The sequence below is a fragment of the Fusarium fujikuroi genome, chromosome FFUJ_chr03 (genome assembly GCF_900079805.1).
Source record: "Fusarium fujikuroi IMI 58289 draft genome, chromosome FFUJ_chr03".
Taxonomy (NCBI): domain Eukaryota; kingdom Fungi; phylum Ascomycota; class Sordariomycetes; order Hypocreales; family Nectriaceae; genus Fusarium; species Fusarium fujikuroi.
This window is the reverse complement of record NC_036624.1, coordinates 3,704,606-3,724,279: the sequence shown is the minus strand read 5'-3', so window position 1 is coordinate 3,724,279 and position 19,674 is coordinate 3,704,606. Positions and strand designations below refer to the sequence as shown.

The 19,674-nt window shown below is 48.2% G+C and overlaps 6 protein-coding genes; 5 read left to right on the top strand and 1 right to left on the bottom strand.

Annotated features, from left to right (window-relative positions):
* Positions 1 to 2,245: 2,245 nt before the first annotated feature.
* On the top strand, positions 2,246 to 4,116 carry FFUJ_03242 (uncharacterized protein; the record flags this gene model as incomplete). XM_023575067.1 has 3 exons in its annotated part: positions 2,246 to 2,854; positions 2,901 to 3,137; positions 3,379 to 4,116. 3 exons carry the CDS (start codon positions 2,246 to 2,248, stop codon positions 4,114 to 4,116), a joined length of 1,584 nt encoding a protein of 527 aa, XP_023428313.1.
* Positions 4,117 to 8,906: 4,790 nt separating this feature from the next.
* Positions 8,907 to 9,248, top strand: FFUJ_03241 (uncharacterized protein; the record flags this gene model as incomplete). XM_023575066.1 has 2 exons in its annotated part: positions 8,907 to 8,993; positions 9,051 to 9,248. 2 exons carry the CDS (start codon positions 8,907 to 8,909, stop codon positions 9,246 to 9,248), a joined length of 285 nt encoding a protein of 94 aa, XP_023428312.1.
* A 1,883-nt stretch (positions 9,249 to 11,131) lies between these two features.
* FFUJ_03240 (related to 26S proteasome subunit YTA7) lies at positions 11,132 to 16,035 on the top strand (the record flags this gene model as incomplete). XM_023575065.1 has 3 exons in its annotated part: positions 11,132 to 13,996; positions 14,043 to 14,318; positions 14,365 to 16,035. The coding sequence occupies 3 exons, from the start codon at positions 11,132 to 11,134 to the stop codon at positions 16,033 to 16,035; spliced, it is 4,812 nt and encodes a 1,603-aa protein (XP_023428311.1).
* Positions 16,036 to 16,310: 275 nt separating this feature from the next.
* On the bottom strand, positions 16,311 to 17,402 carry FFUJ_03239 (probable reductases with broad range of substrate specificities; the record flags this gene model as incomplete). XM_023575064.1 has 4 exons in its annotated part: positions 16,311 to 16,628; positions 16,678 to 17,004; positions 17,057 to 17,250; positions 17,309 to 17,402. The coding sequence occupies 4 exons, from the start codon at positions 17,400 to 17,402 to the stop codon at positions 16,311 to 16,313; spliced, it is 933 nt and encodes a 310-aa protein (XP_023428310.1).
* Positions 17,403 to 17,700: 298 nt separating this feature from the next.
* On the top strand, positions 17,701 to 18,529 carry FFUJ_03238 (related to glutathione S-transferase; the record flags this gene model as incomplete). XM_023575063.1 has 4 exons in its annotated part: positions 17,701 to 17,734; positions 17,783 to 17,861; positions 17,910 to 17,950; positions 18,003 to 18,529. The coding sequence occupies 4 exons, from the start codon at positions 17,701 to 17,703 to the stop codon at positions 18,527 to 18,529; spliced, it is 681 nt and encodes a 226-aa protein (XP_023428309.1).
* A 358-nt stretch (positions 18,530 to 18,887) lies between these two features.
* FFUJ_03237 (related to DFR1-dihydrofolate reductase) lies at positions 18,888 to 19,592 on the top strand (the record flags this gene model as incomplete). XM_023575061.1 has 2 exons in its annotated part: positions 18,888 to 19,025; positions 19,125 to 19,592. The coding sequence occupies 2 exons, from the start codon at positions 18,888 to 18,890 to the stop codon at positions 19,590 to 19,592; spliced, it is 606 nt and encodes a 201-aa protein (XP_023428308.1).
* Positions 19,593 to 19,674: the final 82 nt, after the last annotated feature.

Sequence of the window (19,674 nt, the reverse complement as noted above, 5' to 3'; positions counted from 1 at the left end):
ACAAGACGACACCATCTTCCATCACTTTGACCCTGAGAGACATTCCTATGCTTGACTCTTGCTGCCGTGGAGTCTCTTTCAACTCACCACAATTGCTGACCCTTACATATCAAAGGCATTCTCCTTGGCCTTGCTTCTCCTGTTCCTGTATCATAACACAGCTCATGCATAGTACTGGAATTTTCCATGACAGCATGATATGGTGCTCCATTCTCCTCGCCTCTTCCAAGTACAATAATAGTAGTTATCCGCGTATTTTTAGAATGGGTCCGCAGGTCGTTAATCGCGTACCCACTGAGGAACTTGATTGTGCGTGTATTTTTGCTTAATGGATGTGTACAGAATTGCTACTAGGCCAAGAAAGTCCTGTCAGAACTTGGAAAGATCAGGTTTCTAGCATGTTCATCTTGTTGCAGAAAGGGAATGAATACCGAAAGCACAAAACTTTAACAGAGGAACTATTACTGACGAGAAACCTGATCATGGATGGATTGTCCTCACCGACAAAACACCGTCACTTACATACCAGTGTCTGTCTGACTCAATTTACGGGTCTGGGGTAGGTAGAGAATGACAATGGAGGAGACATCCTGGACATTTCCAGGGTTGAAACAAGCTCGCAGGCTGGGTCTCAATCTACATTCTGAGACAGGCACATTAAATTCTGGCGTTATTTTAGATTGCTTCATCATGCTTATTGCTGTATATATTGAACCATGCTATAGAAACTGCGCCTCATGGAGCAGAAGCAAGTCATGCTATCTAGATCTCCATTGACAGAGATAGAAAGAACTGAGATGAACTCAAATCTCGGCTCTGCAACAGGCCAAACGTGTATTGTTGAGGTCTTGGCTGCCGAGGTTCGTGTATACATCCCATTACAGTTCTGCTTTAAACCTCACGAGCATTTGCTTGTTGGAGAAACTGACCATGGTCCCCAAAGCAGAGTTCATACTAAATATATTGCTCAGTTTCCCACCGTGACTTGTTGTAAGGTCCTTGCCCTGGCTGTCGCGGCTGTCTACATTTCAAATCAGCCTCAACTCAATTAACCATCCAAGCAGACTCCCGCATTTGCCGTTCAACAACCCTATGGCCCGTCTGGACCGACTAGATTCCGGGTTTGACCAACAATTTAGACAGCTAGCTTGGCTTTCGCATTAATCTAAAACTCATTAAAGTGCTCGTCTCCTCATTCGGCGTCTCTAGCTCGATATACGCAATCCAATACACACGCACAGGCTAATGTGCGAACCGTTCTTCGGTACTCCAAAGAAAAGCGAAGCTGCTTGGGTAATGCAGATCAATCTCTCATCATCCACGATTTAATTACTGGGCGCATTCAACAGCGTCTCAGCTCATGGGCCCGGCCAACTGCGTTGAGATTGGGGCCGTTCCCCTATGTTCAGATAGATTACACAGGGATATGAATTCATTTCAGTTCTTAGGACGACTTGGACATCTTCCAGGGGTCTCTGAAAACCTCCTAGCGTCGTTCAAACAGAGTAATTCCCGCAGCTAATTGCCGGAGAATGCTGTACGTAGCCCACTGTCCCCATGGGCTGGTTGGCCACCATTGTCTATTCTTCAATTTCGGTGAAGTGTCCTAACTGAGCTTTCTGAGAGAGAGACCAGCGAGATGTTACAGATACATCAAATGATCGACATTGACACGAAAGATTGATTGAATGCAACACCAACAAGCCTCGGGTCAGCTTGTAAAGTGGTCCTGGTGAAATTCGATCACAGTTTCTCCAGATTTTCGAACAAATCCATTCGTGACAGGCTGAATACACTAGACGTCGATACTACATAATCCTCTCAAGGTAGTAGTACTGTGCGTGATCCGCGTTGTCAGATTTGCGAGAGGCGTAGTAGCTGTTCTGGGGCTGATTTCCATATGGAGGAAGAGGTAGCGCTGAATCCCTTGTTTATTAACTTAAAACTCTACGATAGCACACACTGCCTCCGAAGAATACTTGCTGCTCTCCATACATCCATCCATCCATCCTTAACAACACGGCATAGAAACCCCGCGAAGACGGATGGTCTCTAAAGGGCCGATCCGACAGCGCAAATCATCTCTCTTCCCTGCCAGCACAAGCATATTCATCACAATCCCCTCAACGTCGCCGGCCGCTTCGGGAAGTTAAACCGCTGGGGGTTCATGTCGATCTGATCCGACCCCGATAGCGGCACAGATGATTAGTTAAGAACCGGCGGTGAGCCCTTGATTAACCTTGTCATGGTAGGTGTCCCGAGGAGCACTGGATGCCGACTTTGCAGAACCAGGAAGGTCAAATGTGATACCCTCAAGCCGTCCTGCGGCAACTGCATCAAATATGGAGCAGAGTGTCCAGGCTATTCTCGTGGCCTGAAGTTTGTCGATGAGAAGCATCAGATTCGACAACGCGGCAGGCGACAGGGCAAAAGCGAACAAGTGTCGACCAGTTCCTCTTCCAGCACAACGGGCTCTGATATCGCTATATCAGACTCAGAAACATGGTCTCTCGTTAGGCCCTCGCCAACCCTGCTGAGGCTGGAGTTACCAAGAGGGCCACTGCTACTCAACATGATAGAGTCGTCCACTAACTACACTCGGTCCACCGATGTCTTTATACTCTTATCATGGTTGAACATTGATCGTCTAGGAAAGCGGGCTCTGCTCGACGGGGCTATTTGTTCTTTTGCTCTACATCTGACTGGCAAAGCAAACTCCAATGCCGACCTGGTCGCCAAAAGCAGAACCATATATGGCTTGGCACTCACTGAGTTGCAGGCCGCTCTGCAACACTCCACAGAGTGGAAGGCATCTGAGACCTTATGCGCTGCTATACTCTTGTGTTACTTTGAGGTATTCCTGCCACCACTATTCTCTATTCAAAGCTTACACCCCATAGCTGTTTGCTGGGACAGCAGTCCCAGATACTTGGATCCAACATGCCAAAGGCATTGGAACTCTAATGGAGCAGCGAGGGCCAGCAGCTCATGCTGAAGGCTGGGACGCAGCTATGCTCCTCTCATGCCGTGGTATTCTTGTATGTCCCACGTTTCTCCTTGACTACTGCAACAAGGCAAAGGATAAGGAACTCGCATTATCTCCAGGTCAAGTGACAGAGCTTTGCGAATGTCTTCCAGTAAGAACCAATCGCTGTTTGGGGAGTACAATGCGTTCGATCCTGTCTCTGTTTCGTCACCGGCAGGGTTACTCTGCATTGCTGCATTGAGATGGCGCGATATAGCATCTCAAATATCACCCATCCAATCCAAGTGGGCTTGCCATCCTAGCCCTTCACCTTGAGTGGATCTTCCGTCCCTTTGCAACGACTTTGACAATGTTACCCTAGCGGGGTCACCACTAACACGGTCCCATGCCAGACTATAAGCGATATGTTCTATCCCGGAAAGGACCAATTGTTCCTGTCGAGGCCAGCATGGAGGCATGTCACGTCTGATGGCGGTAGACGTCTCATCTATGCTCCTGACGCCCCGATTGAGCACATCCGCGTCGGTGATGGCTTCCTTGCAAACCTGGCCCAGCTCACGCCTATTTTGCATGGGGCTTATCTTCTGAGAGAAGCTAACAAGGCTGGCATGTTTGTTGAGCCTGACAAAATCTCCGCCTTGGCCCACCTAGCCACCGTGGAACATGCCAGATTCGCGCGATGGTTCGACGATTTCGACGTGCTTGAGTTTCCAAGACCGGTCGAGGTTCTGCCAACCGACCCGGCGAATTCGTTGTTCGGGACAGTGCTGGAACACAAGTCGGCAGCAGCCGGGTCCTTACTCTTGGGGTACTGGGCAAGTATGCTCATCCTAGAAGAGACACTGGTCGAGTGCGGGACACCGCGAGCTAACTCGGAGATATCCATCCGGTACTTCGTGGAACGGATATTGCGGTCGGTAGAATCTGTGGGACGAGGCACCATGGGGCCATATCGAATTGGGTTCGCCATACGGATCGTGTATGAGTTCGCTACCGGGCAAGAACAGAGGTGGATTGCCAGCATGTTGGATAAGTTCTCACAAGGGTATGCTGCAATTGACAAGAAGACATACCCTAAGCCTAAGGACGATGATGCTCAGCCAACGCGGTTTGTTCAGTCTACAGCTTAGGGTGGATGGCGTCCTTTGAGGTGCTGGTGAGAGTTGGAGTATGTATGATGACTTGGAAGGTCCCCCAAGATGATATTTGATACTGTAGGTAGATGCTGTTTGTTGGTAACCTCAGGAGTTTCCCGCAAGTCCATTGATATTCAAACCTTCACAAATCTTCACATCAGTGCTGAATCTATTGATCAAGGTCGACAAGCGTGATCTTCCGTTTCAACTAACTAGCGTTAAGATAGCCGGTCCTCTTATGCCATTCATGTACTCTGAATGCCGCAAGTACTCTTCTTGATTAATTATCTGGAGTGATATAGCTGAAAGTAACCTTGTTCTTCAAGGTTATTGAGACCTGGCGGTTTGCTCAAATGCCATGTTCTTTGATACCTCCATAGTTGTTACTGGTGTGACTAAGTCTCAATTCCTGATTGCTACTATGTTAAAGTTGTGAGACATGTAATGGTTGTCTTGTGTCCTTCGATGATAGGAGTCTGCTATGGTGGATTGGAAGCTTGAACCTAACTCTGTCGAGACTCTATCAGTTGTATATGATATTTGGCAGAAAAGCATTGCAACTCAGCTGAAGTTTCGGCGGTCCAACGTGACCCTTGTTCTCTGAATAGATGTTGATTGTGTTTCACAAATATGACTCGAGTGCCAACTTGGGAATTTATAGCCCCCTCGAGATGGCTCATACTCATGTAGTAAACTACATCGCTCTACATGAGGGCTGGGTCTCCTGAAAAGAAACACTCATATCTTGGAAGCTCATGAGTGATGTTACCTAAACGTAAACACAGTGTGGTTTAGTTTGAGGTTCTGAATAGAAAAGAAGTTGCGAACGATGACTCAGGGAGGCCAGTACATTGTTCCCATCAGCATGTACAGCAGTGGATTATATCATGCTAGGGGATGAATCCAGGCCCATAGCGAGGGTATGCTTGTACCTTGAATGTTTGATCAAGTTTGTACGAGTTTGTACGAGTTGTGGAAGAAACAGCGTAGTAAGTAATACAGCCCTGCCGTCCAATATCCATCAGGAGCTACTGGATTTCATACGAACTCTACTAGCCATAGCAAGTGACAGATAGAATATCATACCAGTTTCAATATCATAGTGAGTCTCTTATGGAACGGATAACCATGGGTAGTTGAAGTCAATTCCAATATCACTTGTGTCATTTATGAGTGCACTCCTGTCACTCATCAAAAGTCTTGCCACCTCAACAAAATCGCTATCAGTTGGACACAGACAGGAACCGATCATTTGTTAAAGAAAACATGAGTAGGCTTTGAACCTGTTATTCTAGGAAACGAAGGAGTTCCTTTTATAATCAGCCGTCAATGTCAACAGTTCGTATCACTTCAGCAGTACAAGAATTGCCAGAATCTGTGATTGCGATACATTTTCACTTCTCATGCTATTGAAAACACTATGGTGGCATGTCTGTGTCAAATGAACGATGTGCACGAATTCTCACATTGTGTATTCACATGCCACGCTGCTTCACGTCAATACGTGCGAACTATACCACGACGTCGCACCTATTGCATAGTCCAATCACATGTAAATTGACACGAACACTTGTAGATAGACAACTATACTCGTCTGCCAAAGGGTATTCTTATCCACCCCCAACAAAATCCTCCCCTCAGGGAGTAAGAAAATATCTGACCTTAATATAAGGTATCAAAATAAACCCAGCAAAAGATATCCTAAGTTTAGTAATGGTATCCTAAGTTTATGTAAAGTTACCTAAGTCTTTTGTCATTTAGGATCAAGGCCCTAAGTTTTCTTTCCTCCCCTAGCCTCCTCAGGCGGTCTGTAAATACGGTCTCCTTTCTCAATGACCAGGTTTAGGTCCACTTCCGGGGCGTTGTGTAACGACGGGCTCAAAAGGTAAGCAGATGGTGTAGCCAATAATAAAGCTCATCAGCTCTGTCACATCTCAGTTCAAACTCTGTTGGCCCATTCACTTGAAACGTATGTCAACTGGACCTCTCACTGGTTCGATGTCTGACTTCCTCACATAGTTACGAGGAAATACAGGGAGAGCGATAGACTAGGTACTCCTATCATGAGGAGTCTCACGTTGCACAAATCTGCTCTCCAATGGACATCAAGACACTGAGTGGTTTAGCCGGGAAAAGTCGCCAGAGTACAACACAAGGAGCGACTTGTCCATGGCTGTCCGATTTACCGCGAAGCATTTACCCACGACCATCCAAACTTTCGGTGTAGTTCCAGTGCCAGTCATACACCAAGGTACAGTATGTGATAAATTTCAGTCAAAAGACTCATTCCTGGCAGTGACTCCCTGTTCATTGCTTGCATCACTCATGAGCTTCATTCTAGTCTAGTAAATACCTCCACTCATCTAGTTCGAGCAAAGAAACCACAATACACTCGCATTAGCAAAGATAATACCATACTGATCCAATTACAAAGCCTCAAAGCAACAAATGGGGTACTTACCACGGAAGTTCCCTTCGGTGCTACTCAGATGAGATCTGCTCATCTCTTCAATGAATAGAGAACCAGCTACTCCACTGAATGACAAAAAGAAAAGAAAATCGTACGACAAAAGTACCAAGATTAAACTAACTGGGCCGTAACAATATCCACCTCTCAGCACGTCCCGAAGATCTGAGACTCCCGGTACGCAAGATAGGGCTGATATAGGCAGGTATGAAGTCGGGATGGATCATGGGCCGAAACTTTGATCTCAAAATTGCCGTGAATACCCCAAAAGGCAAAAAGTTGTTAATCAGAGATGAGAGCAAGGATCGAGCGGCACCTTAGTTCCAAAGAAGATGTTGCCAAGATGATGAACGCTTTTTGGTAGAGACTGATGAGAGTTTCTTTAGCTACCTCGCATTTGTAGCAGAGGCTATCATTGTGAGATGCAACCTATCGACGTAATTGACGGCGTGGCCGTTAGAGCAAACGATGCAACGGTCTCAGAGCTCACCACTGCTTGGTCCCTGGAGAAGAGTCATCGCAGGGTCTAGAACCCGTCAGCTAAAAGGCACCAACCTGATAAAGCAAGGTCAATCGGATCATAACCTCCTCGCTGGAAAGTGCCGTTTGACACTTGCAACTGTGGCTTTCAGCTCAAGGCCACATCGTCATCCCTTGCCATAGTTTCACTAAAAATAAGAGCTTGGGCTTATGTGGCTGCAGCTCGTCAGTCTGCCCTGCGCTCTAGACCGTGTCTTTTGTTTAAGGTTCTTAGTAGTGGAAGACGCCGCGATGCAACGTTCCTACACTATCTCTCGGTTAGAGAGAGTTCTCGCATAGCTATTTTGAGCAGCTAGACTCTTGATCGCTGGGTGCGTACCCGACACAAAGGTTCGTAGGATAACTGAGTTTATTTGGCAAAATCGAGCTTGGTGTAAGCCACTTTTGACTAGCTACAGTAAGGCTGACTTCAGGTGAAGTTACTAACAGCTGCGTACGTGTGCAACCAAATCAGCCAATGTGCAGATCTGATCCAGTTGCTTATACGATTAAGCATCTGACGTGGAACCCTGAAATGCTTGCCATGACAAACGACCCCAAAAGCCATCAGGCAGCAAAATAATGCATACGCTAAAAATGCCAATATTCAATTGACCAACGAGATCCCAAGCCGCGTATCTCATGATAATTCCCCATGACTTCACCAAGCCAGAATGAGGTTGCATCGGAGATATGAGAAGCCCCCCGCCAAGCAATAGTTTGTTCTCTTGGCCCAAGGCTGAGAGAACGCCCGGGTTCGGTGTGACAGACCTTGATCTTATCTCGACATTATCTGATACGGATGGGCGAATCATTACCAAGACCGTCAATCTTACATGCATAGAATTCCTTCTAGCGAGCTTCTGGAAATGGAGTTTTGGTGGAGACTTGGTCACGAGGTTCTTGTTCTCTCTCTTGGCGGGCAGGATAAATGGTGCCGATGCTTCGGTGCTTCCGACTATGGGGAAACCGGTCTCCACCCGGCGGATGACGGTCCGGGGTTATGTCAGCATCTCGGCCGACCAGTACCGTCCGCAGGCTCCACATGTTGTCATTGGAATTCCGCTAGATGGGAAGTGAGGGGAGAAGAGATAAGGGGAACCAAGGGATGGGCAAAAGTAAGGGACCTGGCTACGGTTGAGTTATTTACTGCTCATCACAATAAATGCCGAATAACTGTATCACGGCAGTGTCTGACTCCCTTATCATACGACTTTCCGATTGACCCTATCGTAATATTTACCGTATCACTCGTACTCTCACTCGTACTCAGCACTGACTCCTTGTTAACACCTGAATGGCCACCTGCACGACGATCAATGTCAAAGGTGAGCCACAAGGTCGCATCGTGTCTTCAATTGGACCCCGCGGAATCCATAAGCTATCCAAACCGGCACGTCATACCCAAGAACAGCCAAGCTAGCCAAGCCTTCGTCTGACTACAGGCATTTTTAGCGTCGCTCCATAGGGCGGCATCTGCTACGTAGCAACTAGGGTTGGCGTGGTCTTGGTACAGCTTGGGGTAGATCAGCCGCAGAAGCATTGTTGACAAGAACTTTTATTTAAGGGAGTCTTTCCCCCTTGATGATTCTGTCTTATCCTCATCATCATCAGTCAATTCCTTCATAAACAAACAAACTCTCCTTGAACATCTTTTAGATTGCACCAGGAGTGCCTTGAACACAACTACAGTACCTTGAAGGTTAATAGACGATACCCATACCCAGCAGACTAAGACAGTCGAGCAATTACTTCAACTATACACCACATACAACTCTTCAACTTTACAAACATCACAATGGCTTTCGGATCCTCTCGCACCAGAACCTCTTCTGAGGAGCAGCGTGGACGAAGCACTGAGCCAATTCCCCTCATGGAGTCCAAGGTATGTGACACTGAACTCAGACTTAGCCTGGACCCCACTAACAACGCTATTTCACAGCAACGAACCAACTCATACTCCAGCGAGTTCTCGACCCAATCTACGGCATCTTCCACAACCAAAGCTTCCCGCTCTTGGTTCAAGGCTGCTCCCCAGCCAGTAAACAATGTTACCTACTGTGGCCGCCATTCAAGCCAGTTCCTCTTTGGCGGCCCTTCTCTGGCTGATCTCGCCCGGGCGATGTTGGGCAAGGATTGAAGTGTCAGCTGTACGAGCACATACGAACAAGAACAAAGAAACCCTGCTCTGCAGCATCACCAGCACTATAGCATGACCGCCTAATCACGCCAAAGCAACATAACACTGCGCTGGTAGTCTCACACTCACTCATCGTCACTGGCTGGTACGGGACGGACACTCTCATTCACTGGGAAGCGTGGCGTCTTTGGTATGGTTACAGACGATTAATTGTCCATCCAACCAGGCGCAATTAGGGAAACTTTTTTAGGAGTCGGGGTGGGAATGACTGTACCACAAGAGACATGATACCATTTTTGTGTAACAATACCTATTAACTACAATGAGTCCATGAAATCGATACAAAATTTCTACAGAATCTGTTCAAACCTGTTTCTAAATTTGGTGTGATGTACAACAAGGAAAAAAAAAGTCTGATCAGGCCGTGTTTTCCGTTTCACGAATCGTGAAGATCCTCGCATTGCGTGGCTAGTCTTGGCGATTATGAGCCAAGACCTGGGCCGCGTAATGTTTGGCCGAGCATCCGACTGTGAGGGTATTCAGGGTCCGGGAATATTACGATGAAAATGTGAGTATTCCCGTTGTAGTCCTGGAAACACTAGGGTAGGTCGGTTCACCAGCCGAGCAGAGATCTAGACCAAGCTGATTACGGAGCATACGCGGTGGCCAATAGATAAGGGTTGACGTTTCTTACGATCCCCTCATCTCCTGTGCTACGGGTAATTTCTATTTATTCTCTGTCATACTATTTATGTTTGGGTTATGGTTCATCATTTTCAGATGATAGGTTCTAGGGGTATGATGTGCATCGCTTGTTTGCAATTAAAACAATGTGTCAATCAACAAGGTACAATAGTCTCAGTACAATATACCAAGCGCAGAATTCACGAAGTCCAATTTCTAATGATTATTACCTGGTGACACGCACGTAGTCATAAATCCCTCTCAATAACTTATTGATGATCATGTGTGATCTATTGTTTTGTCTATTGTACAGTGCTGCCTAAATTGTAAGGCATACATTTTCTGGGGTAATGCGCATGCACCATGCTGTCAACGTCTTCAGCCCTACAACGATACCGAGCTTTAAATCAAGCTGACTACCGGGGACGAGCTGGGATAGATCGAATTTATACGTGAGCATGTTGGAAAATATGATCAAGCATTGAGAGTGCAGATGGGGTTGGGTTAGGTCAAAAATGCGAGGAAAACGAATTTGAAGCCGAAACTGACCTTATTGGCAATAAAAAAGTCCCCAAAGCCATGAAACAAGCCATGTTGAGAATTCGTCGTTTTGTTCTCGTCATGAGAGCTTCGTAGATCAAGCTACAATTAAACTGCGATCACATTGAAATTGGCGGTGACCCACCAATCAGAGGCTGGAACCACAACTGCCTGAATGAAAGTGGGTCTACATTGCTAACCTGTCGTTTGGTATCCGTAACTAAACCTTCACTTCACGCGGCAAACCCCCAAATTCCATCTCCTATTTTGACCGCGTTTGCTTCGAATATACCATCAGCATCAGCCAGTTCAACCATCGACATTGCGCGGGTTGGTTGTTTGGCTTGTTTTCCACTTGATGCCTTTGCGCCGATCTTGAGCGCCACAGGCTCAACCGCGACCCAGGCCGCGCCCATGCATGCTTTGACGTGAAATCATATCTAGACGCGCATATAGGTGAGTTGACCCCCAAAAATCCATCAAAAGGAACGCGACTATTCGATGAACCCAATGCAAGGTCTGCGCTTATAGCCGTGACTGTTGTGACCCTGTCGGCATCCCTTGACTGACCTCCCTTTGCGTACAGAACCGCCAAAGTTCAAATTATACCCGTCGCCGATAACCTTCCATCATATTTACGCGCAAACACCATAACAATCATGGTTAGCAAACGAAAAAGAGTCCTAGAGGACTTCGATCCCAACAAGTCCGATCCCGAAGACGAGAATTTCGACCCTTCGGAAGCTGGACCACCCCGAAAAAGCACAAAGAAGCACTCCCGTTCACGCAGCGGAAAACCCAGTCGCCGACGCAGGAACGGTTACCTGGGTTCGGACATCGATGATGACGAGGACGAAGTCTCTGATAGCAACGAGGACGACTTCCTCGATGACGACGATGAAGAAGAGGATGATGCTGCTCCTGTGAATGCCGCTGGTCGTCGCGCCAGAAAAGCTGCCACGCAGCCCCGCAACTACGCAGAAAGCAGCGAAGGAGAAGAAGCATCAGCTACTGGTGACGAGTCTGATAAGCCTGGCGGTGAGGACGTTAAAGTTGACGAAGATGTCAAAGAAGACGACGCCGAAGGCGAGCCAGTAGAGGAGCCTGCCAGGTCAACTAGATCCAGGGTTGTCAAGCTGAAACTCACCAACTCCAAGTTGCCTGCACCTCGTAGGACTACTCGAGCTCATACAGAGGAAGCTGAAGAGTTCCTCGAACTTTCTAATTCTGGGAAACACGCCGTCCCGTCACGCGATTCGCGAAGTAGAAGTCCCGAGACATTCGCTCGGAGCACGAGAGCTACCCGTGGGTTTAAAGGCCTCAAGAAAGCCCCCGAGACGATTCAAGAGGCTACACAGGAAAGCAGCTTTAAGGAAGTCAGAGAAGCCGACCAGCCCGATGAATTATCTCAAGATCCTGAAGAGATTGAAAAGAAAGAGGTGGCTGATCAAGAAATGCTAGATGCTGCTGATCAGGATGCACCTGGAGAAGATGCGCCTGTGCAGACGGTAGAGGAGGAGGAGGATGATGAGGATGACGTGCCTGTTACTCGCCGGACCCGTGGATCCCGCGCCAACGCCTCCGCAGCACCGGAAGAAGCTGAATCGGATGCTGGACCTAGAAAGACACGGCGACTTACCCGCAAATCGAGCAAAAAGTCCCAAGAAGTTAGTAGTGACTTCGAACCTGGCGACGAATCTGACGATGCAGAGGGCTCCGGTGCAGAAAAGCCCCCACCTCAAGATGACGACGACGTTGATAGCCCAGTTCCCCGCGGCCGACGTTCCCAACCCGCCAGATCTCGCCGTGGTGGGGACTCTGGAGACGAGGAACCCGAATTTGACTTGGACGAGTTGAATGAAGAGGCACGAGAACTTAGGCAGGACTCGCGCTCTCGTCGCCGTCGCCCAAGGAAAGAATCGCCCATTGTGTACCAGGAAAGCACTCGGCGAGCGAGAACACGCGTGAATTATTACATGCCTCCTCTCACCTCGGCTAATATTGAGGAGGAAGAAGTTGAGGCTCCTGCTGCACAATCTCGCTCGCGCCGAGGACGTGGCGGTGCCAGTCAAGGCTGGGAACGCAGCCTAAACACCACGTTTGGACCTTTCGGAGGCGGCGGCGGAGCTGGATCCCTTCTTAATGGGCCTTGGGGTACTGGCGCAGCTGGCGGGGTCGATTCAGACAGCAGCGACGATGAGATGGTGCATCGCTCTAGTGTAGCTGGTAATGTCGGTATGACGCCGACAGCTGCGACTCACGGTGGGCTTCTTCCCGGTGTCCCTGGCCTAAACCCCGATGCTGGCGCTCCCAACGTTGGCAAGATCAAGGACCGCAAGGCTCTTGCGGATGCTGACCCTCTGGGTGTTGACCTGAACGTCGACTTCAGCAAGGTTGGTGGTCTCCAGGGACATATCGATCAGTTGAAGGAAATGGTGCAGCTTCCTTTGCTCTATCCCGAGCTTTTCACACGATTCCACGTCACTCCACCTCGTGGTGTTTTGTTCCACGGTCCTCCTGGAACAGGTAAAACGCTGCTTGCTCGCGCTCTGGCCAACTCAGTTGGCTCCGGTGGCCGCAAGATCTCATTCTACATGCGTAAGGGTGCCGATGCCCTGAGCAAGTGGGTGGGTGAAGCCGAGAAACAGCTTCGATTGCTCTTCGAGGAAGCCCGCAGAACTCAGCCCAGTATCATTTTCTTCGATGAGATTGATGGTCTTGCGCCGGTTCGTTCCAGCAAGCAGGAACAGATCCATGCTTCCATTGTCTCGACCCTGTTGGCATTGATGGATGGCATGGACGGTCGTGGTCAAGTCATTGTTATTGGAGCAACCAATCGACCTGACAATATCGACCCCGCTCTTCGTCGACCTGGTCGATTCGACCGAGAGTTTTACTTCCCTTTGCCAGATATGGAAGGGCGAAAGTCAATCCTCAACATTCACACGGCAGACTGGGGACTATCAGAGAAGTTCAAAGATTCCCTAGCCGAGAACACAAAGGGCTATGGTGGTGCTGATTTACGAGCTCTCTGTACTGAAGCAGCTCTCAATGCCATTCAGCGAACTTATCCCCAAATTTACGCCTCCAAGGAAAAGCTTGTGGTTGACCCTGAGAAGATTGGCGTTCATGCCACTGACTTTATGCTATCAATCAAGAAGCTTATTCCCTCCTCTGAACGATCAGCGACATCTGGTGCTAAACCTCTTCCCAAATCGATTGAGCCGCTACTACGCAAGCAGTTCAACGAAGCCAAGAAGGCCCTTGATGACTTGTTGCCTCGTCGGAAGAAGATGACAGCTCTTCAAGAAGCCATGTACGAACAATTCGATGACGATGATCATGGCTTTGGTAGAGAAACCATGCACCAAGAGTTTGAACGATCCAGAGTGTTCCGCCCTCGCTTCATCATATATGGTGTTAGCGGTATGGGACAGAGTTACATTGCCTCTGCCATTCTTCATCATTTCGAGGGCGTTCATGTTCAGAATTTTGATCTTCCCAGCATCTTGGGTGATGGAAGAGTAAGTTTGTGCACTCACATGGGAAACTACAGACTAACGCTGGCAGGCTATGGAGCAGGTCATTGTCGGTCTTTTTACGGAAGTCAGGCGACACAAACCTAGCGTTATTTATATCCCTAACATCGAAGCTTGGTATATGGCACTACACAACACTCTTGCTCTTACAACTTTTAAGACTATGTTACGATCTATTCCTCCTACTGATCCGGTTCTTCTTCTCGCGACAGCAGAGGGCGATAGAGAAGAGCTTTCCAGCGAACTCTTCCGCGACTTTTTTGGATTTGCGAAGAAGAACCAGATGAAAATTGAGAAACCTGATCTGGTAAATAAGGCATTTGTGGAATGGGTTCCTGTGCTAACTTTTGTAGCATTCTCGAATGGAATATTTCAGCACAACGTTGCAATATGTTAAGAAGAAACCCCGCGAGTTCCCCGACCCTGAAAATCGGAAGAAGAGGGTCCTTGAAGAGCTTCCTGTGGCTCCTCCAATCGAACCACCGCCCCCTACCAAGGCTGATATGAAGGCTGCACAGAAGAAAGATCACCAGCTTCTCAATGCTCTTAAAATCCAGCTTCAACCAATTATGGATCAGATCAATCGAAAGTACAAGAAGTTCAGGCAGCCTGTCATCCCTCAAACTCAGATCGATTATCTTTTCGCCGAGTCGGACCCTAATTATGTGCGTCCAGACATTGAAGCTGGACAACTTCGACCATATGAGATCGTCAAGGACAAATATGACAACGATGTTCTCAGAGATACCGCATCTGGAAAGTGTTATTATAACCTCGAGACAACCACCATCGAGGAGCGCTTGTCCAACGGCTTCTATGCCCGCCCAAAGGACTTTCTCTTCGATATTAAGGCTCTTGCAAAAGACGCCAAAAATATTGGAGATAAGGAGCGGACTCTCAAGGCCAATGAACTCCTCAGCAACGTCGAGGTTGATGTCGCTAGTATCGAAAACCAAACCTCTCAAGTTGACTGGGAGGCGCTATATAGACGCCAAGTTCAGCGCGCCAAGGATGCTACCGAGAAGGAGAGAAAGCGAAAAGCCATGCAGTCTGTCATAGACCGTGTGCAATCTGATCTGGGTGGGAATGACAGCGACTCTCAAGGCCCTGTCACTCTGGGAGAAGCCGTGCCAGGTTCGAGGACAACTGCCAGGTTCCAAGTTAGAAGCCCACTTTCAATTGGTCATGGCACCTCTGGTCAGGATTCGTCACACCCCTTAAGCAATGGCCTCACTCATCCATTGGGAGAGGATGTCCAGATGAGTGGTGTCCAAGACGATACGCAGGCTATGTCTGACATGGGGCCTCCACCAAAGTCTCATGACCCCAGCGTGGCCCATACTGGCATGACCCAGATCTCACAGAAGTCAGTAGTGACTACTCTTCCTCCAGGAGTTTCACCATCAGCTGTTATCAACGAAGCTTCAACAACCAAAACCTCGGATCCGTCAACTCACCAATCGTCAAACTTTAGTCAAATGACAAACGGTGGCCATGCTGAGAACCGAGGTGTTGAGGACGATAGCCAAGTCGACATCCCAGACACGCTACTCGTAGCCGGGCACAATACTTCTGGAGATGACTCTTGGTTGCACTCTCAAGCTCAGGCTGCTGCGGCAGGGGGTAACCTCATGCAAGGATCTGGCATCTCTGGTAGTCCACCTTCGCAGCGATCATCTGGTTTCAAGGCTCAGAGTGTGGGCGGAATGGCCAACATCCTCAATGATCAGACTTCTGATGAATACCAGTCGGTTCGAAACTCGGGCTCATCCACTTCCGCTTCTCAACCTTTCGCTGGAGGCGAGATAGATACAGTCCTTCAGCACCTAACGGACGCGACAAGCGGCTGTACTATTGAGCAACTTGAACAAATCAACCGTGAGCTCATGGACGCCATATGGCGCACAAGAAATGAGTGGAACCGCAGCAGAGTCGTTGACCAAATCATGCACGTGTTCAACGGTGTAATGGACGACATTGATGGCATGCAAGGAGTGGGACCAGGTAGCCAAGTCCCCTATTGATGGCTGGCGCACCATAAAATCTCAGGAGAGATGTGTTTTTGTAAAATGACAGGGAAAGGAAAAGAATGGAAAGGAGGGGTTTCAAAGAGTCGGGTGTACGTTTGTAATCATGTCTAGGAGTTTGGTGAACGCAGCTTCCATGGCCAAGGAGGTATTAGATGTGTGTTCTAGAGGATATCATGGCTGCGCAGGTTCATTTCCCCGTGCTATTAGCTACCTGTATAACGGTCTCTTTTTTCCTACATATATTCAAACAATAGCGATCTTCAATAATTCTATAGCTTGGGTTTATCTTTTGTGCTGTCGTAGCGTTTGCCCTCGTCCGCTTGCTCTGCTACAGTCAAGTCTGGGAGACTCTGAGGCATGATCCTCCGTGGTGAGGCACCTGGAATCACATTGTATTTGGAAAAGTCGGTTATTCCTGCATGTTTGCAGAGGAAGTCTTCATCTAGGAGGAGCTCGCCGTTCACGACGCTTGGAGAAGCTTGGAGAATCTCGAGGATAGCATCGGAGAAGATGGTCGCCTTTCGTAATTCGTTAGCTTCTTCTGGGTTTTTAGCTGTAAATTTCTCAGTAGCCGCCGACTCGATGGCCTAATATGTCAGCTGTCAACGCAAACTCAAGGTATCAGATCTAACATACCACAGCTGGCCAAATAGATGTGATGGCCATATCCTTCTTCCCCTCGCGCTCAAAGTCCATGGCAAGACCCTTTGTAAGAACACTCATGCCGACTTTGCCCATAGCATATGCAGTCTTGCCACGGAAGAAACGACTATAGATAGGTGGACTAACAACAACTATTCGGCCTGAAGAAGATATATGAGGAAGAACAGCTTGAACCGTTGCGTAGAGTCCTTCTGGATTGACGCGCTGCATGAGCTGGAAGCGCTTTACGGGAGTCGACGAGACAGGAGCCCAGAAGATGGCGCCTGAGTTGTAGATGAGAACATCTAGACGGCCATAAGTCTGGAATTGTCAGTAGGGAGAGTCAAAAGGGAGAGCAATCCAGGAAACTCACAGAGATAGCATTCGATACAAGAGCATCTATACTCTCAGGATAGCGGACGTCGACCTGAATAGCAGTAGCGTCGCCTCCCTCAGAAGTAATCTCGCGAGCAACTGTTGTGATGGTAGAAGCGGAAGAGTTGGGATTTGGAGGAAAGGGCTCAGGCAGATCGGAGGGATCACTGATAGTTTTTGCAGCAACAACAACTTTAGAGTGTTAGCTCATACCTGGTAGGTACAATAGATATAGCGAAGGTTGACATACCAGCGTAGCCATTGCGAGCGAGGTCAACGGCGACTTGACGGCCGATGCCTCTGGATGCTCCTACAACAAGGGCAACAGGTTTCTTGGATACCATTGTGGATAATTGTTTTACTCGGAGATTTGTTATTTGAGAGTTTGTATAAATACTGACGATCTGCTTATAGATCAGATCAAATCAAATGTTCCGAAAGGTCTAAGTCCGATGCACCCCAGCCTCCACCTTCCCCGAGCCTCGGCACGGGGGAAGACCCCACATGGACCGGGGGGCCGAGATCCGTTTAATAAAGCACCCTCCACCTTGGAAGTATGTATTTATGTATGTACCTGCAAGCACGGATACAAATTTCGTCATCTCCTCATCGAATAACGCCAGAAAGAAGTGTTGTGCTAAAATGGGTGGACGTATCGACTGCTACCTCGACATTGGTGAGAAGCCCAACGTCTCTATTCCCGGACAGCACTGATATGTAACAGTGTCATTCTACAGTTATGTAGGATATGCGGACTTGAGGCAGAATATGAGCAAACTTGCTGCTCATGGAGTACAAGTGAAGTATGTTCATGGCTATCCACATCTTTGAGCAAATCGCTGACTTTATAGCTTCATCCCTGTCTTTTTGGGTGGCATTATGCAGACATCAGGTAACTAACTATATTGAACCGAATACCACAACTTCTTCTTACATAGATTTAGGCAACCGCCCTCCATGGGTTCTCAAGGCCAAGGGGAAATATCTTGCTCGAGATTCATTCCGCGCTGCTGAGCGTCTTGGAGTTCCCTATCAAGGCTCGCCACCCGATATTGTTGCCATCGCAAAGACCGTGTCACCTCTCCGCGCCTTACACTTTATCAAGGAGAACTACCCAGAGTCAACTTATCTCGCTGCAATCCGATACCTCTTCCACAAGATCTGGCTGCCTCCTCATGTCAATCTTGCTGAGGACGAGAAGCTCATTGCAGCTCTCAAAGAAGCAACCGATGAGCTTGATGGAGGGTCTGGCAAGAAGCTGTTCTCCGATGAAGATGTTGAGAAGATTATGAATGGGAGAGAGAGCATGAAGGAGAGGGTCAAAGATCTTACTGGTGAAGCGGTTCAGAAGGGCGCTTTTGGAGCTCCTTGGTTGGTTGTGACCCGCGATGATGGCGAGTCGGAGGCTTTCTTTGGAAGTGACAGGCAAGTCGTCGTTGTACTAAAGGAGAGAAAACAGAGACTGACTTGACAGATTTAATCATATTTATCGGTTTCTGGGGGTACCTTTCAAGGATGTTGAGATTTTGCCTCCGTCAAAGTTGTGAGGGTAGGCCTACCTAGGTAGATAAGCTTGGTGGTTAACAGAAAGAAATCATAAGCCTGGAACTGGATTTGTCTTAACAATGAAGACGGAGTTTATTGCAGATGAAACGAAACGCGACGTGTTACTTCCAAGCGTAAGAAGAGTGAAAGATGTAGAATAAATCCGTGATACATCGTCATGTCATGTCTCAGGCGTCATTAGTCACACAAACAAATCCACTCAACTTAAGCATCATCAAACCTCCACCTCTAACCTCACAGATCCATCAGCAACATCTTGAGCAATGCAGTCTCTCGAACTGAATCTCATAGTCGCGGCCACTCGCAACATGGGCATTGGCCTCCATGGCACAATGCCCTGGCAGGGCCTACGCAAAGAGATGAAGTACTTTGCGCGCGTCACAACTCGGGTGCCACCACAGGTATAGTATACATTGCCCTTCCTTACCTTCCTAACTATACATCGCTGTGTTATCGCTGTACTGAAGAGACTACGAGAGTCACGCACTGACTCGACCAAGGCTCCCTCATCCTCTATCAACGCAGTCATCATGGGTCGCAAAACCTGGGACTCAATCCCCACCAAATTCCGCCCTCTCAAAGACCGTCTCAACATTGTCATATCCCGCTCCGCACCCTCAAAGCTCCCCGAAACAGTGGAACCCTCTGAACCCATAAGAGTTCAGTCTCTTGAACTTGCTCTTCAATACGCCCGTACTCATAGCGACGTCGGTCGAATTTTCGTCATCGGTGGTGCGCAGATCTATGACGCCGCTCTCAGACTGCCAGAAGCGCGACGGATCCTCCTCACGAGTATTGAACGTGATTATGAATGCGATACCTTCTTTCCTGTCGACTTGAAGGATGGATCATGGGAGAGAAAGTCTAGAGAGGAATTGCAGGAGTGGACAGGTGAAGAAATTCAAGAGGGTGGTCAAGAAGAGGCTGGCACAAAATATGAGTTTCAAATGTGGGAGAAGCGTGATTAGTTGACCATACAGAGATAATCACAACAAATGGACATATATATGAGGTGGAATATCATCAGGGAATTATTCATATACGACCGTC